This window comes from Oxyura jamaicensis (assembly GCF_011077185.1).
Source record: "Oxyura jamaicensis isolate SHBP4307 breed ruddy duck chromosome 6 unlocalized genomic scaffold, BPBGC_Ojam_1.0 oxy6_random_OJ106636, whole genome shotgun sequence".
Classification (NCBI taxonomy): domain Eukaryota; kingdom Metazoa; phylum Chordata; class Aves; order Anseriformes; family Anatidae; genus Oxyura; species Oxyura jamaicensis.
In genome coordinates this window covers 23,716-50,466 of record NW_023304027.1, presented here as the reverse complement: position 1 = coordinate 50,466, position 26,751 = coordinate 23,716, and the positions used below count along the sequence as shown (strand labels likewise).

At 65.9% G+C, this 26,751-nt stretch overlaps 4 protein-coding genes across 6 annotated transcripts in view; 2 read left to right on the top strand and 2 right to left on the bottom strand.

The window, feature by feature from the left end:
• The first annotated feature begins 5,496 nt into the window (after positions 1 to 5,496).
• LOC118157539 (LIM domain-binding protein 1) lies at positions 5,497 to 10,255 on the top strand. Of its 2 annotated transcripts, none has more exons than XM_035311930.1 (10): positions 5,497 to 5,599; positions 6,050 to 6,094; positions 6,300 to 6,375; positions 6,653 to 6,755; positions 6,937 to 7,109; positions 7,316 to 7,438; positions 7,586 to 7,669; positions 7,930 to 8,053; positions 8,217 to 8,359; positions 8,743 to 10,255. In XM_035311930.1, exons 1-10 carry the CDS (start codon positions 5,580 to 5,582, stop codon positions 8,971 to 8,973), a joined length of 1,122 nt encoding a protein of 373 aa, XP_035167821.1. In that variant the 5' UTR covers positions 5,497 to 5,579; the 3' UTR covers positions 8,974 to 10,255. The 2 variants fall into 2 exon arrangements, with proteins under 2 accessions (XP_035167821.1, XP_035167819.1); XM_035311928.1 differs by having other exon boundaries at positions 8,217 to 8,365.
• Positions 10,256 to 12,890: 2,635 nt separating this feature from the next.
• On the top strand, positions 12,891 to 21,086 carry LOC118157540 (prominin-1-A-like). Of its 2 annotated transcripts, none has more exons than XM_035311931.1 (25): positions 12,891 to 12,983; positions 13,964 to 14,115; positions 14,886 to 14,947; positions 15,056 to 15,261; positions 15,659 to 15,779; positions 15,889 to 15,952; positions 16,145 to 16,234; positions 16,317 to 16,507; positions 16,596 to 16,670; positions 16,755 to 16,818; positions 16,941 to 17,100; positions 17,236 to 17,388; positions 17,629 to 17,752; positions 17,867 to 17,958; positions 18,059 to 18,143; positions 18,238 to 18,381; positions 18,615 to 18,686; positions 18,852 to 18,941; positions 19,046 to 19,099; positions 19,183 to 19,263; positions 19,452 to 19,520; positions 19,617 to 19,706; positions 19,778 to 19,890; positions 20,396 to 20,413; positions 20,726 to 21,086. In XM_035311931.1, the coding sequence occupies exons 2-25, from the start codon at positions 13,986 to 13,988 to the stop codon at positions 20,775 to 20,777; spliced, it is 2,400 nt and encodes a 799-aa protein (XP_035167822.1). In that variant the 5' UTR covers positions 12,891 to 12,983; positions 13,964 to 13,985; the 3' UTR covers positions 20,778 to 21,086. The 2 variants fall into 2 exon arrangements, with proteins under 2 accessions (XP_035167822.1, XP_035167823.1); XM_035311932.1 differs by lacking the exon at positions 12,891 to 12,983 and adding an exon at positions 13,325 to 13,738.
• An 86-nt stretch (positions 21,087 to 21,172) lies between these two features.
• Positions 21,173 to 23,122, bottom strand: LOC118157537. Its single transcript, XM_035311924.1, has 2 exons — positions 22,385 to 23,122; positions 21,173 to 22,204 (listed from the first exon to the last, which is right to left on the bottom strand). Exons 1-2 carry the CDS (start codon positions 23,085 to 23,087, stop codon positions 21,774 to 21,776), a joined length of 1,134 nt encoding a protein of 377 aa, XP_035167815.1. The 5' UTR covers positions 23,088 to 23,122; the 3' UTR covers positions 21,173 to 21,773.
• LOC118157536 (Hermansky-Pudlak syndrome 6 protein-like) overlaps positions 23,002 to 26,751 on the bottom strand; it is a 4,582-nt gene continuing 832 nt past the window's right edge. The window contains exon 2 of the mRNA XM_035311923.1: positions 23,002 to 26,716. Within this exon, the coding sequence (XP_035167814.1) occupies positions 24,175 to 26,613 (2,439 nt within the window). The 5' untranslated portion in view covers positions 26,614 to 26,716 and the 3' untranslated portion in view covers positions 23,002 to 24,174. The remainder of the gene's footprint in view (positions 26,717 to 26,751) is intronic.

Below are 26,751 nucleotides of genomic sequence, written 5' to 3'. Positions count from 1 at the left end.
GAGCTCAGGCTGTGCCATGCGTGCCTCCGGAGCACCGGGTGGACGTGTCCCAAACCTGTGGCTCTCCGGGGTTTTGGCCCTCCCTGCTGCGGCGTGGTTTGTGCTGATCAGTCTGCCAGCTCTCCTGGGATGGGAAGGGGGCTTCAGCTCCTCCATCGCCGCGGTGCTATGCACAGGGAGCTGCTGGTGCTGATGGCAGATCCCAGCCCGACCAGCGGTCCTGGGAAGTGCCGGACAGCCCCCGGCTGCGTTGTGGGTACATCCAGGGGTGGTTCCCCTGCCTCCAGCCGACCCTGGGGTTGCCTCTCGGTGCAGGGCTGTGCTCGCGCTGCCTGTGAGGACGGCGAGCAGCCTGGTGTCAGGCTGCAGGGATCCTGAGCGCTGGGCCAAAAGCCCCAACACCAGCCACAGCGCGTGCTGCCGGTGAGGCAGCACCACGCAAGTCCAGCAGCCAAAAGTATTTGCTCTGAGGTCCAGCACGGGCTGTTTCTGCTCGGTTTAACCCGAGACTGACGTTCGGCTCAGGCAGGTGGCACTTTGCAAACTGTTCTGATGTGGGCAAGCTCGCTCCATGCGGAGCTGCTCGTGCCATCCCTGCTCTGGGCGGGTGTCCCACTGGAGGCGATGGCACCGCGCGGTCCGTCCCCGTCCGCGGGCTGCAGCGGGGACACAACATGGAGCGAGGCGGCTGCGGGCGGCGGGGCCGCGTCCCCGGGGACTACGCGTCCCAGCGTGCAGCGCTCGGCGCTCCTCGCCGCGGCCGGCAGCGAGCGGAGCGTTGCATCCCGGGATTGCCAACCTCCATGCGCCACGTGGGGGCTGACAGCCTCCCTCGGCCCCGGGAGCAGCGGGGCCGGACGGGCTTTTCTCTGCCTTCCCCCCCTGCCCGTCCTCGAGGGTCCCTTCCCCTGCTGGAGCCGGGGGCTGGCAGGCAGCAGGGGACGGGAGCGGTCTGTCACCGCGGCTCCAGCCCCCGCGGGAGGATCCTGTCCCTGCTGAGAGCTGCCCCGAGCAGCAGCCACACAAAACTGCAGGGATCGTCTTGTTCTGTTGTGCTGCGTGCGTGTAAGGAGCCGTGAGCTGTGGCAGAGGAGCTGCCTGCGGGCTGTGGGGGAGCATCACCGTGCCTGGCTACACTTGTGTATTTCTCCTTGCTGTCACAGCCTAAAAACCTTTGACAATGCAAGTCCGGGTCTGTCAGGAGCCTTGGTCACTCCACCCCACGGGATGCTGACGAGGGTTTTCTCCAGCCCTGTGGTTCCAGCACCGTGGTGTTCACTTATTTCCCTGTGCTGTCCACGTGCTCGCAGCGGGAGAACCGAAGCCCAGCCCCGAGCATCCTCATTTCGGGCACCCCCTTTTTGCTGTACAAGCCCCGGAGGTGGCAGGGCCTGAGGGTGGGGGGCTTTGGAGGGAAGCCGAGCAGCTGGAAATGTGAAAGGCACGTTCCTGAGGCTGAAACCGGCGGTGCCTGATGAGGGATCTCTCGTCCGAGACAGCAAGATGAAAGGAACAATTAGGGACAGTGGGATATGTCCCTGAGCGTCCCAGGAAATGACTGGCTCGTGCCAAGTTGATAGCAGTGGAGCTGAAAAGTGGGTTATCTGCGGGATTGCATCTGGGGTTTGCAGCGCTGGAAGTGATTCAATTTTCAGACAGTTTTGCAGCTGGCAGGGCGCGCTCCCTCCCGCTTGGAATCTCCCTCCACACGTCTGGATCGGCTGCGGTCCTAACCACGAAGGGGGGCTCCTGCTCGCCCCGGGCGCGAGCCGCTTACCGGAGAGGCGAGCAGCCTCCAGCAGCCCTGCTGAGCACCTGGCCCCGCCAGAGCCTGGCATCAGACAGAGCAGAGACCGGGGCACAAATCCACATCCCGAGGTTTGTGGCTCGGCCGAAGCCTCTCCGGAGGGTCCGAGCTGCTCCGGGGACGCACGGCGAGGGGCTGGGGGATGGAGCGCCGTGGAAGCGCTGGGGCACGGGAGCTTTCCAGCTGCGACGGCTTTTTAATCAGCCCTTCCCAATTCGCCTCCCGCAGTCCAGATCCGTCAGGCTGCAGTTAATTATTGCTCTTCTGGCCGGCCGCTGTCCCCCTGAGTTTCCAGCTCCGTCACTAGAAAGGAGCGCCTGGGTTTTCCCTGCTCCGGTGTGCTCGGCGTGCTTTGGTGCTGGTGAGCTGGGGTGCCGCCTGGCGTGTCCCCCGCGTGTCCCCGGGAGGAGCCTGACCCCAAACGGGAGCCGGGGAACCCAACGTGCTCGGTTTTCAGCCACGCGGCTCCTCGGGCAGCTCGGCAGCAGCGAACCAAAGCACTTTTGGGAGTCCCCGGGGCTGCCGTGCTGCGACAGGTCGCTGGGTGCCGGCGGTGAGGCCGCACGGTGCGGGCAAGGAGGCAGCTAATGGGTCAGGGTAAGCTCGGAGGCTGCTCGGATGTGGGCACGGCTGCTGCGTGGCTCGAGAAAAGTGAGAGTAATCTGCGTGCACGGCGGGACAGGCCGTGGGTTTTGCCCTGCTGTGCACTGGTATTTGCTCCAGGTTGCAGCAGGAGGTGTCGGTGGTGCCTTGGTGTGTGCTGCCCGGGTCGCCTTCGGTTCGACAGCATCGCTGGTGGCAGCTGCCCTCCCCATCCCTCCTCTCCGAAGAAGAGGAAGAAGGGTTGGAGAAGCAGCTCTGTGGGACACACTGCACCGCTCCGTGTGCTTCTGCCTGTTTCGGCCGCCCTGGATGCTTCTCTTTGCCTTGCCCCCAGCACCAGAAGCCCTCACCGGACGAAGCCACGCGAATTACTTGACCCGAATGAGAACTGCCGTCCTGCGCCCAGTTCCGGATAGCGCCCTTGCCAGCAGGGCAGGGCTGGGAAGATGGATTTCCTGCCTCTATCACGGCTTCCACAGCCCGCAAAGCAGCGCCTGCGAAACAATGCCGCTATTTACACTTTAAAGCCTCGTTAGGCAGCCAGGAAGCGGGGCCGGGAGCATGCCGGGAGGCAGCGGCAGCCCTCGCGCGAAGGCTCGCCCCTCTGCCACTCTGCTGGGAGGAGCAGGATGCTCCCTGCTGGAGCAGGGCCTGCAGCCCCTTCTGGGCCGCGCTTCTTCCCTTACACTTGCATTTTTGTTAACGTCTTGCCTTGTTTCTGAGCTCTGCTTGTGCAGAAAGCACGACGGCTCCCCAGGTGGGGAAGGCTCCTCTTGGCCAGAGGGCACTGGTCCCTGCGGCGGCTGCAGGTGCTTTTGGCTCCACAAACGCCGTTCTCCCCTGCTCTGGGGGCTGCTTTGGGATTTTCCATCCCACCTCCAGCTGTGGAGCCAGGCTGGGACGCTCAGCAGAACAGGCAGGCGAAGCGGAGGAGAAGGCAGAGTGCTGGGCACGCCGGCTGGTGCGTGGCTCCCTCGCGGAGCACCCCGCCTGCTCTCTCCGGAGGCGTGGAGCTGCTTCCCCGCCTCCTCCCGCGCATCAGCCCCGTGCCGTGCGGGTGGGCTGCCCGCAGCCCCCGGGGGTCCCCTCCTCCCCCGCCGCGCCGCCCCACGGGACCTGCCCGGGCCGGCAGCTCCCTCGCCGCAGCCTCAGCCGGATTTTCCTCGCCGACCACGTGCGCGTTCTCGCGGCGCCGAGCCTCCTGCCAGGGGGGCAAGTGAGGGTGGGGAGGGGTCCAGGACCCCGTGCCCCCGGGGTTTGCAGCACAGCGGGGGTAGCAGCGGCATCGCCCCGAGCACGCGGTGCGCTCCGTGCCTGGGTGAACATCAGCACCGGTGCTGTCACAGGGTCGTGGCCTTGCCCCGCTGGGAGCATGAGTAGCTGCGGTGGATTTAGCACTCGGGCAGCCCGTGGTAAATCTCAGGGCTATTGTTAACGTTACCGAAAAGCACTTAACTGGGCAGCGTATTTTACGCCGCGTTGAAAATAGTACTCAGGGTGCTGGTGGTGCTGGGATCGCGGCACCGGCTCCTCTCCCACCCCCAGCTGCTGCCACAGGCCGCTCAGCAGAGCCCCCAGACTGACCCCAGCGCTGCTCAGTCTGCTCGGGGTGGAGCAGGCAGGGTGGGATCTCCCCCCTCACACCATCCTGGGAGACCGTCCCGTGCCCAGAGGGTGTCCGTGGTCTGCGGCTCAGCTCTGATCAGAGAAATTCACAATGCAGGAACCCCTGGAGGCTTCTCCTCCCTTCTCTCATCGATGAATGGAAACAAAACATCAGAGGACGAGATCCGAGATCCGCTGGTTCCCTTTCGCTTTTTTTCCAGAGGACGTAGTGACCAGAAGCAAGCGGGGTTCAGCCTCTCGCTGCTGCTTTCTGCGCGTGATGGATTGGCTTGGAAACCTTTGGAAACTTCCCTGTGCATCAAGCACGCCTCAGCTCAATGCCACTTAGCAGCAGCAAGGTGGCGAGGAAAACGCCGTATTTCTCGCACGGCTTCAGCTGAATTCTGATTTCCGTGGGGCACAACTTGACTGGGACTGGAGCAGAAAGCAGAAATTCCCCAGCACCAGCACCGACCTCCGCGGCTCATTTTTTTTAATCTGTGGTGGGAGCGAGGGGCCGTGCCCCGCTTTCCTCGTGGCTTTTTGCTCCTGCTTTGTGCCTGCTGAGGACGGAGACCTTCCCCGCACCACCTTTGCTTTGCGCGGGCCGGTGCCGCGGCACCACCGGGGATGTCCCCGCGGCGGCGGGGCCGGCCGAGCCGGTGAAACCGGCGCTCCCTGGCATTGCGCCCGTCCGGGCCGGCCCGGCTGCCTGGCTGCCCGCCGGGGCCGAGCCCGAGCCCGGCCGCGGGGAGCGGCTCATCCCCGCCGCACGTGTCTCGGCGGCGCCCGGCTCGGCGTGCCGGGTCCTGCCGGCAGCGGGGCGTGCCGGGGCGCTCCCGGGAAGCCGCCGGGTGGGGGACCGGGAGCGTGGGAGCCCACCCTGACGTCCCCTGGGGAGCCGGGGCACGGGGTGTGGGTGTCCCTGCCTCCCCCGGTCGCTCTCGGGTGGCAGTGCGGGGTGCCGGGGGGCAGCGGGGATGGTTTGTGGCGGCTCCTTCCAGCTCGAGCACGGCGAGCGCCGGGCTGCCTGAGTGGCAGATGGTGGCTGCCTGGGGACCCGCCGTCCGGGCGATTATTCACCCGTCTCCATGGCGATGGGAAGGTCAGCAAAGCGATCCCCTGCGATTCCCGGGTCGGGGCGGCAGGATTAGGAGCAGCATGGAAGGGCTGGGGGGTGGATAGGGCCCGGCCTGCCCCCGAGCACTCCAGCTGCACCCATGCCCGAGCCTGGGCACCCATGGGTCCGGCTGGCATCGGGGTGAAGCAGAGGAGGGATGGGGCTCTGCCCACGAGGGCTTGGCCTCTCCAGCACAGCAGCGTCCTGCCTTTCAGGTCAAGGCACCTCCCAGCAGCTGTATCCCTCCTCTTCCTCCTCCTCCTCCCCCTGGCCATGGGGATGTCCCGTCTCTCCATACGTCTGTCCTCGTGGTCGGTGCCAGGGTGCAGCCGGCTGACCCGCGCCCTCCCTCTCTCTCCAGGCTGTTCCTCTAAGTCGTTCAAGCTGTACTCGCCAAAGGAGCCCCCGAACGGCAACGCCTTCCCCCCCTTCCACCCGGGCACCATGCTGGATCGAGATGTGGGGTGAGCCGGGCCTCGGGGAGGGGCCTGCTGGGTTTGGGGCTCGTGGAGTTCAGTTATATGAGGGGAGAGATGGGACCAGAGCAGGCACTGGTGGGGCTGGGTGGAGAAAGGGTGACATTTGGGATCGAGGGTGCCCCAGGTCCCCAAGCATTGCAGGACCAAGTCCCTCTCCAGGCCAAACTGGGACGACCCAGGACAGGGAGCGGTTGGCCAAATGCCCCCTTTTCCAACCCCAACCCTGCCCAGCTGCAGAGGAGCAGGGCTCGGCTCCCAGGAGCTGTGGGACAGGTCCCTGGGACCGGGGAGCAGAGCCCAGTTTTGGGGTGCGAGTCCCCCTGCGGGGCTGTCGGACGTCAGCATCCCGACTGCTCGTTGCGGGTGGCAGGGAAGGGGGAGGGCAGGGATGGAGGCGTCCCCATTGCTGACCCGGCTGTGTTGCTTCCCCCCCAGCCCTACTCCCATGTACCCACCGACGTACCTGGAGCCTGGCATCGGGTAAGCACGGGGGGGCAAAGGGGGAGGCGGGGAGCCTGGGGAAGGATGGGGGTGTCCTGGAGGGTGGGCACGCTGCTGGCCCGTGGGGACTTACGGGGAGTGCTGGGGCTCTGCCCAGCCCTGAAGGGGGTGTGTGTCCCCATCCCTGGGTCCCCCACGGTGGGTTCCCTCCCGCTCTGACCGCTCCCGCTCTGCTCCCTGGCAGGAGGCACACGCCGTACGGCAACCAGACCGACTACAGGATATTTGAGCTCAACAAGCGGCTGCAGAACTGGACAGAGGTGGGGAGCTGGGGAGCTCCAGGGGAGGGTGGCCAGGGGCGGGGGGATGCTCCCAGCCGGGCGTGCTGGGGACAGGGTCCCTGCGGCAGGGCGGGGACAGAGCCCACGCTGAGAGCGCTCTGTGCTTCCCGTCCTCGCAAGCTGTGTGGGGTCTAGGAGGAATCCCCTTGGCGGCAGGGTCCTGCTTGGCCAGGGGGCAGCCCCTTCTCCGCAGCCCCCCAAGGGCTGAGCACGGCCCGGGGCTGTCTGTGACCCGGCATCTCTCTGGCACCCCCAGGAATGTGACAATCTGTGGTGGGACGCCTTCACCACGGAGTTCTTTGAGGATGACGCCATGCTAACAATCACTTTCTGCTTGGAGGATGGACCAAAGAGATACAGTGAGTAGCAGCAGAGCCGGGCACGCGGCTCACCGAGGGGAGGTGTGGGCAGGGGGTTGGAGCTCAGCTGCCTCCAGCCGTGGGGTCTGGGGGCCCTCTCCATGTGCAGCCCGAGGAATAGGCGAGCACCCCCTAGTGAGCCAGATTTACTGACCTTATTTTCCTCCTTCTCCCGCTCCAGCGATCGGCCGGACTCTGATTCCCCGTTACTTCCGCAGCATCTTTGAAGGAGGGGCCACGGAGCTCTACTACGTGCTCAAGCACCCCAAGGAGTCCTTCCACAACAACTTCGTCTCGCTCGACTGCGACCAGTGCACCATGGTCACCCAGCACGGCAAGCCCATGTTCACCCAGGTGCCGGCAGCATCTCCTTTCTGCGCAGGACCCCTGGTTGTGTGGGCTCATGGCTTGGGCTTGTGCCAAGACTCGTACCAAGCGTGGGGAGGCCAAGGGGAGGGTGTCCTGGTGTGCAGGAGCAACGGGTTTCCGAGGGTCTGGGCTGGGGGAACGGGGTGGCAGCGTGCGCCGGCAGCCTGTGCCTGACCCTTTGCCCTGCCCAGGTGTGCGTGGAAGGGCGGCTCTACCTGGAGTTCATGTTCGACGACATGATGAGGATAAAGACGTGGCATTTCAGCATCCGCCAGCATCGAGAGCTCATCCCCCGCAGCATCCTTGCCATGCATGTGAGTTCCGCTCCGGGGGCGAGGCAGGGCTGCTGAGCTCCTCTCCCTGCTGTGCACGAGGGGGCCCCTCCTGTCCCCCCATCACAGGCTGGGGGGGGGACAGTCCTCATCGTGGACGCAGCTGAGCCCTGTCCCTCTCGCCCGTAGGCACAGGACCCCCAGATGCTGGACCAGTTATCCAAGAACATCACCCGCTGCGGGCTCTCAAACTCCACACTCAACTACCTCCGAGTAAGTGCGCGGGGGGCGGGGGGGGACGCAGGACCTCGGATGCCCCCGGGCAGCCATACCTGCAGCCAGGAGCAGGGCAGGCTGTGCGTGGGGGATCTGGAAGAGGGGCAGATGATGCAGAGCAGCGGGGCAGCAAATCTAGAGCCTGCGAGCTCCACGTGCGGCTTGGGTCGGTGCAACGCGGACGGCTGCATGACGGAGGGGCTCTTGTAGGTGCCAGGGGCATTGCGTCTAACCCCGAGCCTGTCTGCTCCCCGCAGCTCTGTGTAATCCTAGAACCAATGCAGGAGCTCATGTCACGGCACAAGACCTACAGCCTCAGTCCCCGGGACTGCCTCAAGACCTGCCTGTTCCAGAAGTGGCAGCGGATGGTCGCGCCGCCTGGTGAGTCTGCGCTGCCTGACGGGCCTCTCGGTGCCGACGGGAGGAAGGGAGCGAGGCTGTCACGGGGGAGGAGGTGGCCCTGGTAGAGGGCTTTGTAGAAAAAGGGGTAGGGGGGCACCAGCTGCTTCTCTTTGGGGCTGACTGCCTCTCCCTCCCGGGCCAGCGGAGCCAGCGCGGCAGCAGCCCAGCAAGCGCCGGAAAAGGAAGATGTCGGGGGGCAGCACCATGAGCTCCGGCGGGGGAAACACCAACAACAGCAACAGCAAGAAGAAGAGCCCGGCCAGCACCTTCGCCCTGTCCAGTCAGGTACCTGTAAGCATCCCGTTTCCATTCTCTCTTCCTTCCCTGGGGGGGAGGGGAGGGCTCCCAGCCCCGGCGAGTGGCTAAGGGGAGAGCCCCAGGGCTGCCTGTCCGAGCCCCCAGCCCTCTCCTGGTGATGGGGACAAGCGGGGGGGGCAGTCCCCAGGACCCCCCCTCGGCCTCAGCCCCTGCAGAGCGCAAGTCGCAGCCCAGGGACGGGGGGGCTGCACCCCTGAGCACCACCCAGGCGGTGCCCAAGCCTTGGGGCTGGCGATGGGGGCGAGGAGAGATGGCCCCGTGGCTGGGGAAGGGGCTGCGGTGTCGGGGGCGGTGCGGCGGCCGGGGCTCCCCCCACCTCGATTATGTTTCGGGACCGTCTCCCCTTTCAGGATGTGATGGTGGTAGGCGAGCCCACGCTGATGGGGGGGGAGTTTGGGGACGAGGACGAGCGGCTCATCACCCGGCTGGAGAACACGCAGTTCGACGCCGCCAACGGCATCGACGACGAGGACAGCTTCAACAACTCGCCCGCGCTGGGGGCCAACAGCCCCTGGAACAGCAAACCGCCCTCCAGCCAGGAGAGCAAGTCAGAGAACCCCACGTCGCAGGCGTCGCAGTAACGGCCCTGCGGCCCCCCCCAACCCCCCCGCGGACTCAGTCCAAACCGATCTACCTGTACATTTGCAACGGAGAGTGACTGGGAAGCGGCGAGGTACCGGGGCGCACCGGCGCCGCGCGGCCGGCGGGATGCACGGCCGGGGGTGAGCCCCAGCCCTCTCCCCCCCTGCCGCCCCCCCTGCTCCCCCCCAGACCCTGGGGCAGGGGTGGGTATCCGGGGCCGTAGCTTCATTATTGCCCCCTTCTCCCTTTTCCTCCCTGCTTCTTCCCCGGAGAGCTTCTCATCGTCCCCTCCTGGTGCGCCCGGCCCCTGCCTGCTGAATGGGGGGAGCGGGGGCGCAGCCGCCCTGCGTTGGGGTCCAGCCCAGCACTGCGGCCCTCTTCCTCCTCCTCCTCTTCCTCGCTCTGGGTCTGACAGCTGGGGTTTGCTGGGCAGCAGCCCGCAGGGTTGGCTGCACATTTCCAGCCCGACCTGGAGGTGGGGGGGGGCGGCGAAGGACAAAGCCCCCACCCGGGGGTCAGATCCTGCTGCGCTGGGGGTGCTGTCGAGGATCTGGCATTTCCCCGCTCTCCTGCCCCCCCACTTTGCTCCCCATCCCCTCTCTCGCCCCACAGCAGGGCCCACGGGGGCTGTGTACATAGGAATCGCCTGGCTGGGGGGCGCGGGGGGGCCCGAGGCCGCAGGTCTGTGCCGGTGGCCGGTGCCGTTGCTCCGTGCCTGCAGCCCCTGCGTTCCTGCCCGGAGCACCCTGGCCACCCCCCGGCTCCCAGTACCTCCTACTTTTGTCTTTTTTTTTTAAAAAAAATAAATTTTATTAAACATGTAATTTTAAAAAAAAAAAAAAAAAAAGAATGGGAAAAGCCCCCCCTCACCCCCCTCCCCTCGCCGGTGCCCCCTCCCTGCCCTGAGCGCTCTCACCCTGTCCTGACTTTTGTACAGGCTTCTTCTCTTGGGAGTCTCGTTTTATATCCAGTTCGGAGAGCTTCAAACCAAGGAGAGACTTTGCAGACTTCCTTTCTAATCCCTCCAGGGGGCGGGGGGCAGCCCCCCCGCCTCCCTCCTCAATGTAAATCTTGTGTGCTGTTGTCCCCGCTGCCCCCCCCCCGGTTCGTGTACCTCGTGCTTGTACATTTCCGCGCTGTAGACAGTGTGTACGATACTGTTCTTTCAATGTGTTATCACTAGAGCAGGTGCCTCCATCGATGTTAGGGGAAACAACGAGAATAATAATAATTTTTTGGGTTTTATTATTTTTTTTTTGGTTTAAAAAAAAAAAAAAAAAAAGGAAAAAAAAAAATTCCTTCCGAGGCTTCTTCCACGGAGAAGACAGGAGGTGCCTGGGGGGGCGTTTGTGCTCACCAGCTCCCCCAGACAGCCTCGGCGGTGCGTTTTGGGGGGAGCTGGGGTCTCGGGCTACCCCCCCCGAGGGGGGGTTGCAGCATGTGCTGCCCCGGGGGGGGTCCGGGGCTGCTCCGGGCAGGGCTGGCTGCTGGGTGCACGTGCGTGTGCAAGAACGTGTGCGTGCAGGAGGGCTGCGTGTGCGTGTGGAAGGGAGCCTGGGGCACGCGGAGCAGCCCTGTGGTTTGGGGGAGATGGGGGGGTCTGCACCCCCCTCCCTCCGCTGCCCCCCCCCAGCCGGTGTCCCCCGCTGCCCCGTGGGGCTGGGGGCTGGCTGGCACCGTCGGGGGACTCCCCGTGAGCGTGGGGGGCTGTGGGCGCAGCAGGGGGGCCGCCCGCACTCTGTGTCTCTCCCACCCGTGGCTGACACGGTGGGGGGGTGGCCGAGCTGCGGGGGGGACCCCCGTGACACCCCCCCGCTGCTGTCTCCGGGGTGGGGCTGGGAGATGGTGCCTGAGCCCCACGCTCAGCCCTGGCCTGCTCCTGGCCCCAAAACCCCAGCGAGACGCCTGGGGTGGCTCCTGCGCCCCGGGGCGGCCGGGGGCTGAGGTCTCAGACCTGCCCCCCCCCCCCCCAGCATGGGGACCCCACGGTGGGAGCCTGGTGCGGCGGGGGGGGGGGCTCTGCTTTGCAGTTAAGGTACGACTGTCACCGCTGCCGCGTCGCTGGGGCTCCCCTGGGGTGGTGACGCGCCCCTTGCTGCCCCCCACCCCCCCGGGCACCCTGTAATGCCTTTTTGTTTCTTTTCTTTTTTTCTTTTTTTTTTTTTTTGTTCCTTCTCCTCCATAGTTTGTGCCATTTATGAGTCATGTATGGTACCAATAAAACGACTTTTCGGTTTGAGGCTGTCCCGAGCGCTTATTTCCCATCACAGGACCCAGGGGTGCCACGTGCCAGCGTGGGGACGAGATGCTGGTCCCCTGTGTCCCCAGAGCAGGGCAAGCAGCTGCCCCCAGCGGTGACATCCCTGGGTCCCCGGCCTTCAGGACCCCCTGGGCAGCAGCTCCGGGGGTGTTTCACCCCGAGCTACCCCCCCGGGGCAGGGAGCCTGCTGCTGTGGGTAACACTGGAGCAAGGGGGAGCATTAACAGCAGGAAAAATGGGGAAAAATGGGGCTCCTGAAACGGCTGCTGGAGGGTGGAGGCAGGGTTGGGCCCACTTCCTCATAGCAGAGGGGACAGGGGCAGGGATTGGGGTGACGTGTGCTGAGGGATGTCACCTCGTCATCCTTGCCCTAGGTCTGGCCGGGGTGGCTGCAGGGTGACGGGGTCACGATGGGTGCACGTGGGTGGTTGGGTGCCCGCAGGGTGCTCTCGGTCGGTCCCGCTGACCCTGGGTGTCAGCAGCCCCGTTTCTCTCCTGCACCCAGCACCAGTGGCCTTCACAGGACCCCCGGGGTGGGACAGGAGCAGTGCAGGGAGCAGGGTGACACCACGGCACAGCGGAGGCAGGCCTGGCAGCAACCAGCCACCGCCAGTCCCAGCTGCTCCCCACGCTCCCAGGGTGCCCGGCCGCATCCCGCCCATGCGCAGCCCGTTTGGGGTGCGCTCAGAGCCTTCCTCCCCCGCTGCCCAGGAGCTGGCGGAGGGCCCGGCCGCTCCTCGCCTCCTGGATTGCGAGGAGCTGGGGGGGACCGGCTGGACGAGGTGTCCCCGGGGCTGCACCAGGAAGCAGCTCAGGGACGTTCCCGTGCCCGCCAGGCGGGCGCAGGGTGTCAGCAGCCAGGAAAAGGCCGAGCTCTGTGCCCTGGGGAGAGCAGCCAGAAACAAGCGCCCCAAAACCTCGGGGGATGAGCCGGGAGGGCTGCGGGTGAACCCCTAACCTCCCTTCCTGCATCAGCACAAGCATTGCAAGAACCGCATTGAAGTTTTAAATTTATAGGATTTTTTTTTTTTTCTTTTTTTTTTTTTTTTTTTTTTCTGGGGCACTTGCATCCTCTGGTGCCTGTGCCGAGCCAGAGCATCCCCCGGGGCACCCGGCACCAGCGAGGCCAGGAGAGCCCCGAGGCCAGGCTGCCCCCCACCCAGTGCCACCTTCGCCCAAGGTCGCCGAGAGCCGTGACGCCCGCGTGAGCCGGGGACAGTTAAGCAGTAACCTGGGAGGTGGCAGCCAGCGAGCGAGCAGTGCTGGGGAGCCGAGGACGTGAGGGTACGGCCTGGGGACAGCTTGGCCTCGTCTCCCCGACGGTGTCTGCCCCAAAGTGGGAGGCACACGGTGGCTTCTTGGGGACATGGGGACTGGGTGGTTATGGGGGCAGCACAGTGGGAGCTGTGGCAGGGGGGATCCCAGGGGCCAGGGAAGCTCCTGGGGGGGCAGAGAGGTGGTACCAGCTGTGCACGGGGCTGGGCAGCAGCAGGGGGCTCTGTGGGGCGCTTATGGGGTGCTGCGGTGGGCAGGGCAGCGGCTGCGGGGGGCTCCCTGGGGCGCGCCGCGGTGGGCGCAGGGGGCTTCGGCCAGCCCCGGGCAGGGAGCCGGGACGGAAGGGGCGGCCCCAGGCCGGCTGGGCAGGGCCGTGCCGGGCCGCCCCCCGCCGTGCAGAGCCGGGCCGGGCCGGGGAGCTCCCGCTGCAGCCGCCAGGACCAGCCCCGGGACCCTGCGCCCTGCGCCCACCGGGTGCGTCCTCTGCGCTCCCGGCACCGGGACCACCCCTCCCCGGCCGCCCCCCGCCTTCCCCGGCCCGGGGGTCTTCAGGGCAGGAGGGAGGGCGCGGGGACACCTTCCTGGACATCCCCCCCGTGCCCAGGGGCAGGGGACGGGCAGCGGGAGCGTGGCCAAGGGGCGGTGACACGGGGCAGAGCCCGCTGCGGGTGGGCTTGGGGTGGGGTGGTGGGAGCTGAGCAGGGGGCTGGTGGAGTCGCGGAGGAAAAATCTCCCCTGTTGGTCCCCGGGGCCTGGTGTGACCCTTCCCAGCTTTGCAGGGGTTGAGGTGCACGTGAAAAATGTTGGGGGCCAGGTCGTGCCTAAATGGTGGACCCCATCCTGAAGGGTGCTGGGGTGGAGTAGCCGGGGGGGCTGCCTCAGACCCCCATGACCCACCTGGCTCTGGGGAGCTCTGAGCTTCTGGGCTGGGACAGGGGGAAGCAGTAGGTGGGAGAGAAGAGGTGAGGGGCTTCTCTTCTCCCCCGTGCTCACTGGGAACCCCCTCGGGTGGCTCAGTGCTGACCCTGGCCCCAGTACGCAGAGGCAGTCGGGGGTGGCCGGGTGCCAGGAGGTGGCCGGGCAGGGTGGGGCGATGCCGGCATCGCCGCCTTGGCTGGCAAACAGCTTTTCAGTAATCACAGCTGAAACTTAAACAAACCATAAAGCCCGGGCGCTGGCTCTGCGCAGCTGGTCCCTGCGGCGGGTGCGGGAAGGTGCCAGAGGAAGGGGTAAGCGCTTCGTCCCCAGTCCATCCCCCCAGCCCCTCCGGTTCCTCGCGGGCATCTCCCACCTGGCATCTCCCCCTCGCTGCCCCTGACCTCCCCGTCCCTCCCGCCTCGCTTGGCTCCCAGGCATTGTGGCTGATTTTTCTCCCCGCATTTCCTGCTTGGAGGCAGGGCAGGACGGGAGGCCCCCATGCCCTGCCACCGTTGATGTCCCCGCTCTGTGCCCAGGCGCCCACCCGGAGCCACCGCCATGGAGCTGGGGAACATCTCGCAGCCCCTGTACGGCCCCGGCCCCGAGGCGCCGGGGAGCAGCACTCCTGGCCTCGTCAGCATGGTGCACGGCTTCCTGCGGCTGGTGCAGCCCCACGGCCTGCCCATCGGTGGGTGCACGGGGGGCCGCTGGGGGGGTGGGAGGAGCAGCACGGGTCCCAGGCCAGCCTGGGGAGGTTTGGGTTGGATAATAGGGGAAATTTCCACGCTGAAAGGGTTGTGTGGCACTGGAACGGGCTGCCCAGGGAAGTGGTTGAGTCAGCATCTCTGGGGGTCTTCAAGAAACGTGGAGGTTCAGGACTTGGTAGCGCGGTTTAGTGGTGGACTTCAGCACGGGGCTAAGGATTGGACCAGGTATCTCAGAGGTTCTTTCCAACCTGCATGATCCCATGGCTTGATGAAATAGCGGGGTGCAATTACACCACGCGGCGTGACATCAATGGTAGGGCCTTGGATCAAGGGCAGGGCGAGTCCCGGGGATGAAGGAAAGCAGCACCGCGGGGGGACTTTGCCCCCACTGGTGCACATTTCCCAGTCCCCAACCCGGATGCCAGCCACACGCAGCCTGTTGCTCCTGTGCGGGGCCGGGCTGCAGGAGGGCACCCAGCGAGGGCAGCTGGGGGATTTGTCAGAGCATCCTCCCCAAAACAGCCATCGGGGGCACCTCCCAGAAACAGAGAGTCTGGGGACTGGCAATGCCAAAAGGGCTGTGCAAAATGATGGCCGGGGGGTACAGCTGGAAGGGAGCAAGGTGCCCAGCATGCACGGGGCTGTAGGTGATGCTTGGCGCTGGGAGCCCCTCTCCGGGGTGGGGGGGCCCACTTGGAGAGCCCCCAGCCCCAGCGGCAGCTCACAGCCCTCTCTGCTCCCTGTCTCCCAGATCTGATTGCAGATTTGGTGCAGCCCCAGAGCAAGGAGGCGTCCGAGAAGCACGTGCAGGAGGTGAGCGGGCGGCCGGTGAGACCCATCCCGCCCCGCGGGGTCTGTCCAGGGGGCTGGTTAGGGCGGAGGGTGCCGGCTTCGTGCTGCCTCTCCTCTTTCCTCTCCCAGCTGCTGCACTACGAGCTGGGCTTCCTGGTCTGCGCGGCCATCGGGCTCCTCTTCATCGTCCTGGTGCCGCTGGTGGGATGCTGCTTCTGCTGCTGCCGCTGCTGCGGGCACTGCGGGGGCCGCATGTACCAGAAGCAGGGCCGGCGGATGGGCTGCCGGCGCCGGGCGCTCTACGGCTCCGTGCTGCTGGTCTCTGCCCTCCTGCTGTGAGTGACCGCGGGCGGCTGGAAACGCGGGCGGCGTTGGCTGGGGGGCGGCCGGGCCAGGAAGCTGCCATTGTTTGCAGGAGCGGCTCCTGGCACGGCAGGACAAAGGAGAGGAAGCAGAGGCCGTGGGGAGCTGGTCCTGCAGGGCCGAGCTCTGGGTCCACACGTTCCCTTCCTGAGAGCCTCGCCACGGGGCTCCCGTGCCTCAGTTTCCCCCATAGCAGTAGGGGAAGGGGTCGAGTCTGGGGCATGACCCTCACACATCCCTCCCTGTCTTTTTTTTTTTTCTGGTTGTGAGCGAGGCACTGGCAGGGATGCTCAGCAGCACCCGGATTTGGAGGGGGGGACATGAGGACGGTGCCCCCCACCTGCTGACCCCCCCACCCTTCCCTCGCAGGGCCGGCGATGTCTGCGCCTTCATCAGCAACACCCGCCTCTCCCAGGCCGTGAGCGGCACCTTCCCCAACTTCAACGCCACGGTGGACAACCTCAGCACCTACCTGGCCTCCATCCCCCAGGCATGTCCGAAGAGCCCCCCCCGGGGAAGGGTGGCAGCGGGGCGGGAGGCGGGGAAGGGTCCCCCCGGAGCCCCCAGCCCACGCTGACGCCCCGTCTCTCTCCCTGCAGCAAGTGAATTTTGTCATCGACCGCAGCGACGTCCCGCTGGGCCGCACCAACACCAGCCTGCAGAGTGAGTGCGTGCGGCGGGGGGGCTGGGGCAGCCTCCTGCACCCACAGCCAGCGGGGATCTGGGGGGGTCTGGGGGGATTTGAGGAGTGGGGGCTGCTGGGGGTGATGCGATGCTCGGGCTCCAGCACAGCTCAGCCTTGTCCTGCTGCTGCTGCTGCTGGGGGGCCCTGCGCTGACCCCCCCATCCCCGCAGACATCGGGCCCATCCTGGGCGGCATGATCGTCTCGGGCATCAGGAGCAGCGTGGACGGGGCGCTGGGATCCCTCCAGAGCCTTTTGGGAGGTAACGTCCCGGGGCTGAGGGCTGGGGTTTTGGGGCACGGCTGGGTGAGGACAGGCAGGATGAGCCCTCGCTGCTTCCCCAGCGATGGAGACGCTGGCGGCCGCCTTCGGCACCATCAACGGCACCCGCGGGCACCTCGAGGAGCTGCAGGGCAACTACAGCCAGCGGCTGGGCAACCTGCGGGGGCGCCTCGGGCAGACCCTGCAGCGCTGCGGGCAGCCCTGCGGCGGCGTCTCGCCGGATGGCATCGCCTTCAGGACCAACTACAGCACGGTGAGGAGGGGACGGGGGTCCTGGCATCTGTGTCCCCCCCCCCAGCCCACCGGCCCACAGACCCGTCACCGCAAGCTCTTCCCCGCAGATCCCCAGTGTGGAGCAGCAGCTGGAGGCGCTGGGGGAGGTGTTGGGCTCCAGCCTCGCGGGTGATTTGGAGAAGGTGAGGAGCTGCTGCCACGGGGGACGGGGAGGGACTCCTGGGTTGTGAGAGGGACACGGTCAGCACGCCGCCCCCTCCTCGCAGGTGAACAGCACGCTGGAGAAGACCCCCAATGAGGTGCAGAAGCAGTCCCAGGAAGTGGTGACAAGTAAGCAGGGCTGTCGTGCTGATGTCCTCCTTGCCCCCTGCCCACCTTCTCCTCGAGTCCCCGCCGCCCCAGCCAGCAGGACGGGGCAGCAGCAGCTCCCGTCCCCATCCCGTCCCCTGCAGAGACCCAGGACCAGCTGGGCCTCATCCAGGAGGAGATCAGGAGCTTGCAGCAGCAGCTGCCGCTGCTGGAGGTGGAGGAAAACATCGGGAACGTGATGAGCAACGCCACCTCGGTGCTGGCCGACTGCCAGAAGCCGGTCACCGACTTGGATGGGCTCAGGTAGGAGAGGGGCTGCTGCTGGCCCCGCATCCCCCCGCGGCCTCGTCCGCCTTCCTCCCGCAAAGCCAGCTCTGTGCATGGTGGGCGCTGCTTGGCACGGCGGGTCCTGAGCCCTGCCCGTCCCCTTAACCCCAGGTGGAGCGTGTGTGCCCTCCTGTGCTGCCTGGTGCTGCTGGTGGTGCTCTGCAACCTCCTGGGGCTGCTGCTGGGGCCCCTGGGGCTGAAGGAAAGCGCCCTGCCCACGCAGCGCAGCTGCCTCTCCAACACCGGCGGGGACTTCTTCATGGCGTGAGGCTCCGGGATAAATTCGGGGTGGTGGGACGGGGTGGGTTGTCCTGGGGCTGCTCAGGCTCTGACACTTGAATTATTTAACGTCCTGCCCCATGGTGACCCATTGCACAGGGTGTGAGTGCAAGGGCGAAGCGCGGTGCCAGGGAAAGAGGCTGATGTCCCTCTGGCCCCGTGGTGGCACGGCCCGCCTGCGTGCCCCCCGTGCCCCGGGTGCTGACGGTGTCTCTGTGCCCGCAGAGGCGTCGGCTTCAGCTTCATCTTCTCCTGGCTGCTGATGCTGGTGGTGCTGCTCACCTTCTTGCTGGGGGGGAACTCCTACATGCTCATCTGCGAGTCCTGGCGCAGCCAGCAGCTCTTCCAGGTGGGCTCCCCGCGGGATGCCCCTGCCCAGCCGCCTCTGCTGTCCCTTTGGGATGCTCTCCCCAGGTGTCCCGCCCTGCTCCGTGCCTACTGTCCCCATCTCTTCTGCCCTCAGCTCGTGGATACCCCCGGCCTCATACCTGGCTTCAACTTGTCGGAGGTGCTGGGAGACGAGAGCGGCACCGTGAACTTCTCGCAGATATACAGGTGAGGAGCGAGGTGTCACCTGCCTGTCCCAGGGAGGACGTGCTCCTGGGAGGGCGTGGAACTGGCCTGCCCCGTTCTCAGCCCCGTGTCCCTCCCGCAGGCAGTGCCAGCAGGACACTGCCCTGTGGCAGACGCTGCACCTGGACCAGAGGGTGTCCCTGGACGAGCTTTTGAACATCAGCCAGGTGGGCACGGGGGCAGAGAGCGGTGCTGGGCCATGCCCCCCACCTGGGGGACACGGTGGTGCCACGTCCCTCACGGCTCCCCTGGCCCCGGCAGTACACGGAGGAGATCTCTGCAGCCTTCGAGGAGGTGAACATCACCCTGAGCCCCATCTCCCTGCTCAATGAGAGCCAGGGGGACCTGCTGCTGAACGCCAGCCGGGCTGCGCAGCCCCCCAACTTCACCCGCACCCTGGAGCAGGTGGGTGGGCTGGGGGGGGGGGGGGCAGCCCCGGGGCTGGGGGCAGCCTGGTGTCGGGTCGGGGGGTCCAGGTGCATTTCTGTTCCCTCTGCTTTGCTGCTATGGGAGACCCCCCTCCTGCAGCCGGGAGGTCCAGGCTCCGTTCTGCCCCACGGGGATGGGGTGCAGGGGGGTGAAGCCCCTCTGCCAGCCCCGTCCCCCCGGTCTCATGGCTCTGTCTCTGCCGATTGCAGCTGGAGCAGAATGTGACCCTGGTAAGCCTCCAGGATCTGGCCGCGGAGCTGGAGCAGCTGGTGGACAAAGCGGTGAGAGGTGGCAGCACCCCGGGGCCACAGCCACCCTGTCCCCGGGTGCTGTGGGGGGACGAGACCCTTGTCCTTTGCCTGGCTCTTCTCTCCAGAGCAGGGGGGTCCCCGCAGCTCCCCTGCATCGCTGTGGTGGGGGGCACTGCTGATGGCTCCTCCTTTTAGGGCACGGACGTGAGAGACGACCTGCAGGCTGACGCTGCCGTGCTGAAGGAGCTGGACAGGGAGATGCAGGCGAGCTTCTCGGGGCCGCTGGTGAGTGGTGCTGGGTGGGGAAGGTGCTGGGGGTGCTGGCTGGGGGGGGTCTGTGCTGAGCTGTGGGGTGCACGCCTCTGGCCCTCTCTCTCCATCCTCCCCAGGAAAGCCTGAAGGAGAACATCTACCTGGCGCAGAGCCGGGCTGCCCAGCTCGAGGTGAGCTGCCTGGGGGGGGCTTCTGTGTGCACCCTGCTCTGTGGCACCCTAAAAAGCCCCCAGCACACTGCCTTCTGCCCCAGGCACAGACGAAAACCACGCTGGACCAAGCCAAGGAGACCCAGGACTTCCTGGGGAGGGAGATGGTGAACATCATCAAGAACGTGAGCTCGCCGTGCCCTGCTGGGGGGCCACCCGGGTGGGGATGTGGCCAGGGCTCCCCGGGGGTGGCTTGCAGCCCCATTGCTGCTGGATGGAGGCGGCCTGAAAGCCCTGGTCCTGATGCAGAGGGGACATGGGGCACGGAGGGGGCTGGGGGTGAGGCATCTCCACTCTCTGCCTGCCCCCCCAGGAGACGTGGGCCTTCCTGGAGGAGATGCTGGATTTCTTCAACACCTACATTGCCTGGGCCAAGAGCAGCGTGAGTCAGCCTTCCTCGGCAGGGTGGAGGGGAGCGGGGACGGGCTGCAGGCTTCTGGGGGGCCCTGACCTGTCCTGTCCCCCCTCGTGTCCCCAGCTGAGGACAGACGTGGCACGCTGCAAGCCCATAGCGCAGACCCTGGATAACGTGGAGGCCATTGCCTGTGACTACCTCCTGGACTCTCTGGTGAGCGGGGCGACCCGGGTGTGGGGTGGGAGGTGCTGTCCCCATCACTGACGGCTCCCCCCGGCCCACAGAACGCCTTCTGGTTCAGCCTGGGCTGGTGCACCGTCTTCCTGCTGCCCAGCATCGTCCTGGCCGTGAGGCTCGCCAAGTTTTACCGCCGCATGCACATCGCCGACGTCTACAGGTGGGGAGCTGCCCCGCGACGGCGCTGGGCATGGGGGTCCCCGTCAGGTCCCGACTGTGCAGTGCTGGCTGCAGCCCCCAGCCCGTCTTGGGCTCCGCCACCCGCCTCGAATGGTTTTGCAGCACGGTTTGTGCCGGGACACACAACGGGAGCGCAGCCGGGGGCTGTGCGGACGGGAGGAAGGCAGCAGGGTGCGTGGTTGGTGTCACCACGAGGGTGCACTGCTCGCTCGTGCTCACGGGGCTGCCGGCACCCTGGGGCTGCCCCCAGCTCCCTGGGGGTCTCTTTTTTCCCAGCAGAGTCCAGGGAGGCTGTAGGAGCCCCCTGAGCTGTGTCCAGATGGGGTGGCTGGGGTGGAGGGCACTGTCACCCCCCGCAGCCCCCGTGTCTCCCCTGTGCGCCCCGGGGCAGGGCCCGGTCCCACAGCACGATGCTGGGCTGGTGGACTGTCCCCGGGGCACCTCCAGCCCCACTGATGCTGTCTCCTCTTTTTCCTTCTGCCCAGGAACGAAGCTGTGGAGATGTAAGTAGCAACGCCACGTCTCCTGTGGCATGGGGGGGATGGGGGGACAAGGAAAGGAAGCAGAAAAGTGCAAGCCAAAGAGGGTGCAGGCACCAGGGAAGGACTGCCTGGGTGGGACCTGTGCGGCAGTTTGGGGGTTCCCTGTCACCTTTGGGGGTGCTGTTGGCTCCCAGCCTCCCCCAAGCCTGCAGGTGGATTTCAGCACCCTCTTCCCTGGGGGGCTGGGATGAGGTTTGGCCCTGCCAGCACTACCGGGCTGTCCCTTGCTCCCCTCGGTGGCTGGGGGTGACACAGGTGACCTTGATTTTGCAGAGGACCCGCGTACAACCTGTACAGAATCCCCCGGCCATCCACGAGGCATTAGCCCCCGTCACCGTGGCACACAGGACACGGAACACGACAGCACCGGCCGCTGCACCTTCCCCCTGGGTACCGGGGAACGGGCTCGGACCCCTGCTTCTGGACCTCCCTGCCCCATTCCCCAAAGTGCAATGATGCGCTGCAGCTGGATAACGTGTGAAACAGGGGGTCTGCCCCTCGTGGTGCCCCAGCTGAGACTTTGACACCCCCCATCGCCAGCCCAGGGTGGTGGCAGGGAAGAGGACGAGGCAGCCGAACATCTCCCACGGGGCTTGTCCCAGCCGTGTCCCGGTGCCGTGCCGGACCACCAGCCCCGTGGCTGGGCCGCGTGGGCACAGGGCAGCACCCGTGCTGCCGCAGGGTGAGCTGTCGGCCGTGGGGAGCCTGCTCACCCAGGCAATGTGAGTATTTATTTTTGCAGGGAGCCCGGCTCTTCCCAGTACTGTGATTTTTGGTGTGGAACAATAAATGAGGAGATTGTGTGCTGGAGGCACGGGACAGCATGCGTGCTTCTGGCCGGGATGGAGGGGCTTTGGGGCGGGATGGTTTCCCGCTGCTGGCATGAGCTGGGTTTGTGTCTGCTGTCCTGGTGTCACGGTGCTCCCCGGGGCGAGGGCTTTCCCCTGGTGAGGGGACGCGGTGGAGGTCCCACGCGCTGCCCCACTCGTGTCCACCCACCAAGGGTCATCGGCCGCCAGACTTGGGCTGCACCCGTGGTGGGGGCAAGCGCAGGCGTGCTGGCATGCTGCTCCTTGGCTCGAGCCCTGGGGCAGTCCCAAAGGCCAGCCCAGGCATGGGAGGCGTACGTGAGCAGCCTGACTCACTTCCTTCATCGCAAAGTCCAAGTCTTATCGGCGGGAGCGATGAGCTCGAGCTGGCCAGATCGCCTTCCCCAAAGTACATCTGCTTTATCACGTTTTCCATTTGCTTTCGGATCTCCTAAACACTATTTTTTTTTCCCTCCAGGAGTTATCTGAAGCTGCACTGGCCTTACCTCCTGCTATCTCCCCCCCGCATACATCCTGACCCTAAGCAGAGCCCCGTGCTCACCCTGCTGGATCTGTCCTAGGGGGCGGCTCAGCCCCTGCTGCCCCGGGGGCACCCACCCTTTCTGGCCCTGGGACTGCCTGCCCCCCTCGGAGGGCATGTAGCTGTCCCCACCGCACGGCCTCTGCTTCCTCTTTCTGTGCTGTGGCTCAGGACCACTGCTGGCTTCAGTTCCTGCTCGCTGGCTTTGCGGGCGCTGCTCCCTCCCTGGGGTCTTCTCCTCGCTGGGAGGCAGGGAGCTTGGAGGATTTCCCCCTTGGAACCAGGAGCTGAATGCCCTGGGCTTTGCTCCCTGCTTGACCCTCCTCGTTTGCTGCATCACTGTGGCCGCCTGCATCCATCCCCAGCCCTGGCAATGAAAAACTCCCTCCAAATTACTGCCCAACCTTTGCCAACACGTGGCAGCATCCCCTTCCCTGGGGGCCGTGGCTCTCCGAAAGGCCTCGGCCCATCCTCTTCCTCCTCCTGCGCAGCTGGGGAGGCGAGAGCAGCGTCAGCTGGCCCAGCAGCTGCTCCGGGAAGAGGCGATGGCTGCTCGCTGCTAAACGCCTGCAGCAGCTGCCACCAGGGTGCTGCACGCTCTGCTTTCGTGCCAGCTGCAGGAAACCGGCCGCGGTGCCCCGCAGCCACAGCACGAGGCCCACCGTAAGCAAGGTCCCCCCGATAGCCAGCCGGTCTCTAGAGAACTGTTGCAGCAGTTCCACTTCCCCTTTGCCTGTGTTTTTCTTCCACCGCAGGGACTTTCTGCAGCAGAGCGCCTGTCTGGGGGAGGAACTGGCACATCCTTACAGCGTCTGCACAGGCCAGGATCCCTCCGAAGGCAGCTCTGCACCGTGAGCCCGGGGCTCCTGCTGCGGCCAGCCTGGTGCTCCCGGCTGGGAGAGCAGCAGAGGGACACGTTGTAGGTCTTGAGAAAAACTCCCCCTTCTTCAGCCCAACACTGGGGCCAGCCACAACTCCCCCAGGAACACACCCTGACGGCCTTCAGGGGTTGCTCGTGGCCCCAAACAGCCACAGGGAGGCTGAGGGGGGCAAGGGGGACAGCCTGGCTGGGCACAGCGTTGACCAGCGGGGAGCTGTGCTGGGCAGCCCTGCTGAGAGCTGAGCCTGGCAAAAGCAAAATGAAACAGCGCTCCTCCCGAGAGCGTGCAGCCTCACAACATCCACCACCGCCCCAGCACTGCTTTGGGAACCTTTTATTTTTAAAATGAATCTGCCTTCCACGCTGAGCCCCAGCCTCAGGAGGAGGACTAACGCAGATGAACATCCCCCGTCCCCCCGATCCCGGTAAGGCACAAGGTGCCCCCCCGGCCAGGCCGTGCCCCACAGCACAGCCCCCAGGCAGAGCGAAGCCAGGCCGGGGTCTCTCTCCCAGGCACTGCAGAGAGGCTGGAGCCTGGGATCGTCCTGCACGAGCGCTCTCAAGTTACACTGACTTTGCAAACAGAGGCACAATATGAGCCAGACAACCCTGACAAAGCCCCTTTGTGTGCAAAGGGCAAAGGTAGGAGAGATGGGAACAGAGGGCCCTGGCGTCCTGCAGCATAATCGAAGCTTCCACAAAGGAAAGGGAGAGGCAGGGCCAGCCCCAAGCTCGCCCGGGCTGCTGCCAGCTTCTCAGCTCAGAAGAGAGTTTGGGTGCCGGCTGGGATAGAGAGATAAGGGAATTAGGCTGCTCTCTTCAGCTAAGTAGCTGCAATCAGTCACAGCTACAGGATTGATCCCAGAGGAATTGCAGCGAGACAGCACACGGAGTGCTGCAGCTGCCAGCGCACGTGCTGGGATGCCCAGGATCACGGAGCTGCACCGCACTGGCATTTAGCATCTCACCCAGCCCAGGGCAGCAGGACTCAGCGGCCCCGCCGCAGGAAACGTGCCCGGTTTCTCAGAGGCAGAGCCTGGAGGCATCACCCAACCTCTTGAGCAGAGAATGGGGTGGGAGGGCTGTGTATGTCCCTGTGCGCCTCTCTGCCACCACTCGCAGGGGATCAGAAGACTAGAGGTGAGGTTATAAAGGAGCCAAGCAAACCAAAAACAAAGTGCTTTGGGCAGGGAGCAGTTCCGCAGTCCTGTAGTGCAGCCAGTGCTTTCATCTGCAAACGCGCCCGGCATTTGCTCCTCCACTGGGGCACAGACAAATTGCACTTGCTATAAACAACCAGAAAGCCTGTCCTGGCCTCAGGTGGGACACCCCAGCGCCAGCCCCCCGAAGGAATCTTTGAGATGCTGCTGCAGGGAGGCTTCAAACAGGAGCAGGCTTCCCTACCGCCAGGCAGGGCAGGATTTCCAGGGGAGGATGTGGCTTTCCCCTTCTTGTGCACCCAAGGGTTGAGACCCTGTCGTGCTTCCCCCCCTCACACGGTGTCACCCTGTACCAGCGTCGAGGGGGAGGAAGTCCTTGCCACGGGTGGCTGAGGAGCATCACCGACCGCTGCTTTTGGGGGGTTCTTGTGCTCTCGGGGTGGGGCGGGAGGGGGGAATGTGGGGCTCTGCAAGGCATCCGAGTACATCTCGTCCTGCACGCAGGGACGCTGCACAACCCTTTGCAGCAGCGGCTTGAGCAAGCCCACAGTCAGCTGGTTCCCCTCGCTCGAGAAGGGCACCGGGTCCCCCTGGGTGCGAGGGAGGTGCTGCAGGACCACAGTGAGGATGTCCGAGGCAGTGAGCTCAGCAGGGCACAGCGGCCACAGCGTGTCCACGTAAGGGTCCAGCTCGCGGTGCTGGGCGAACTCTGCCAGCAGCGTGGTAAAAATCTCCTTGTTAAGCAAGGGACTGAGCTTGGAGAACTTCTCCGCCACCTCCACCACCCGCTGCCACCGCTTCAGGCGGATGAGGAGTTGCAGAGCCTGCAGCACGGCCTTCGGCCTCTTGCTGCAGAGCAGCAGTTCGAGCTCCATCTCCTCATCCACCTCGCTGCGCTTGCTTTTCCTGGCCAGCACTCCCAGAGCTCTCTTGTACAGCGGCACCCGGCCCTCCGGGCCCTCCTTGCTGCTGTACGCCCAAGAGAGGCTGACGTACTGCTGGGTCAGCTCCACAAAACTGGGCAGCCACTTGGGTTTGAACCTCAGGAAGGAGGCGCAGATGAGCTCGAAGACTGGGACCACGCCGTTCTGACCCACCTCCTCCTGCTGCTGCGGTCCTCCCAGGACCTTCTTCCACACCTCTGGGGTGGCCCTGGCCACCAAGAGGCCGTCCCCGTTCTGCTGCAGCTGCAGGCAGCTCCTCGTGGCCTTCCAGGCAGCCTTGGGGAAGGAGGCAAAGACTGAGTTCAGGTAGGCCAAGTTGTCCTTATCTATGTCAGAGTGCAGCACGCGGCTGACCTCCTGTTCCACCAGTTCCTCACAATAACTTTCCACCTCGCTCTCTGGGGCACCCACCACACAGGACTTGAGGAGCTCCAGGCTCAGGTAGCTCTGCAGCTCGAGGCTCATTGTGCTCAGCAGCTTGGCGTAAGTGTCCTGGAGGCCTCGGGCTGGCTTCTGCTTCTGGTGGAGGCTGTGCTGCAGGATGGCAGCGAGAGCCACGGGAGCCTGGAATGCACCGCCCTTCTTCAGCTTCTCCACCGTCAGCTTGGAGCTGCTGAGGCTCCTCCTCTGGTAGTACCGGCAGGCCTCCTCAAACACCATCTCCACCAGGCACGGCTCGGCCCCGCTGCTGTCCTCAGGGCTGGAGAAGCTAAGGCTGTAGATGCCCGTTTGAGTGAGGAGCTGAATGCTGTCCTCCTCTCCTGGGGACTCCAGGAAATGCACCTCTTTCATGCTCAGGGTTTTCTTTTCTATGAGCCTCCCACTGTTCTGGTCCACGAGGTACAGGACCCCGGCCAGCACGCAAGCCAGGGTGCTGCCAAAGGTTTTCAGTTGAACAGTATTTTCCTGAGCCAGGGGCCCCCCTTCTAAATCAAAGATGTGTCTCTGCGTCCCATCTGTCTCCACCACGTTCACAGCACCCTTGGTGCTCACCAGCAGCAGAGCCCCACAGTCAGACACGGCGCAGCTGTGAATGTCCAGGGGTGCCAGAGCCGAGAGGGGGCCCACAGAGCCGAGCAGCAGCTTCCTGAAGTCCGACTCACTGCTGGACTGCAGCACCTTGCTGCGCACAAAGCCCGCCGAGGGGGCCGCGATGGTGAGCCTCGCCTCCTCGGGGTGCCAGATGAGGAGGAATTTCGACGTGGTGGCGGAGCCGGTGGAAGCGGGCACCATGAAGACGTGCCGAGGGGACGCCAGGACTTGGTACTCGGGGCTGTTGTGCAGGACGATCCTCACGGGGCCCAGCCTCACGCCCTGCTCCTCCACCTCCAGCGCCCGGGCGCAGACGCAGAACCTGAAGGCGCCCTTGCCGGCGTCCGAGTGCGCGTCCGAGGGCGGCCTCTCCTCGCACCACACCAGCCGCTCCCCCTGGCAGCACACGGAGGCCACGCGGGCCCGGGCGCCCTGGCAGAGCTCCAGGGCCCGCAGCAGCTGCCAGCCCGCCGCGAAGCCCCACAGCTCGGTGCGGCCGCGCTCCCACACGACGGCCAGCGCCCAGCCGCCCGGCGTCCGCGGGCTCTGCGGGAACAGCAGCCCCACCAGCGCCTCCCGGGGCGGCGGCGGCTGCCAGCTCCTCCGCAGCTCGGCGCCGAGGCTGCCGCGGCGCTGGAAGGCCAGCAGCCGGTCGCCCCGCTGCACCACCAGGTGCCCGCCGTCGGGGCTGGGCAGGACGCGGCTGGGCTCGCCGCCCGGGCTCAGCAGCTCCTGCAGCCCCCCGCCGCCACGGCTCCACTCGGACACGCGCCGCAGCGGCCCCGCTCGCTTCATCCCGGGGCTCCCGGCGGGACCCCCCCGGTTCCTGGGGGACCCCCCCGGTCCCTCGGGGACCCTCTCAGTCCCACGGGGACCCTCCCCCCCCCGGTGTCCCGTCCTCCCCCCGCGGCCCCGTTTGCCCAGTGCTCCCCC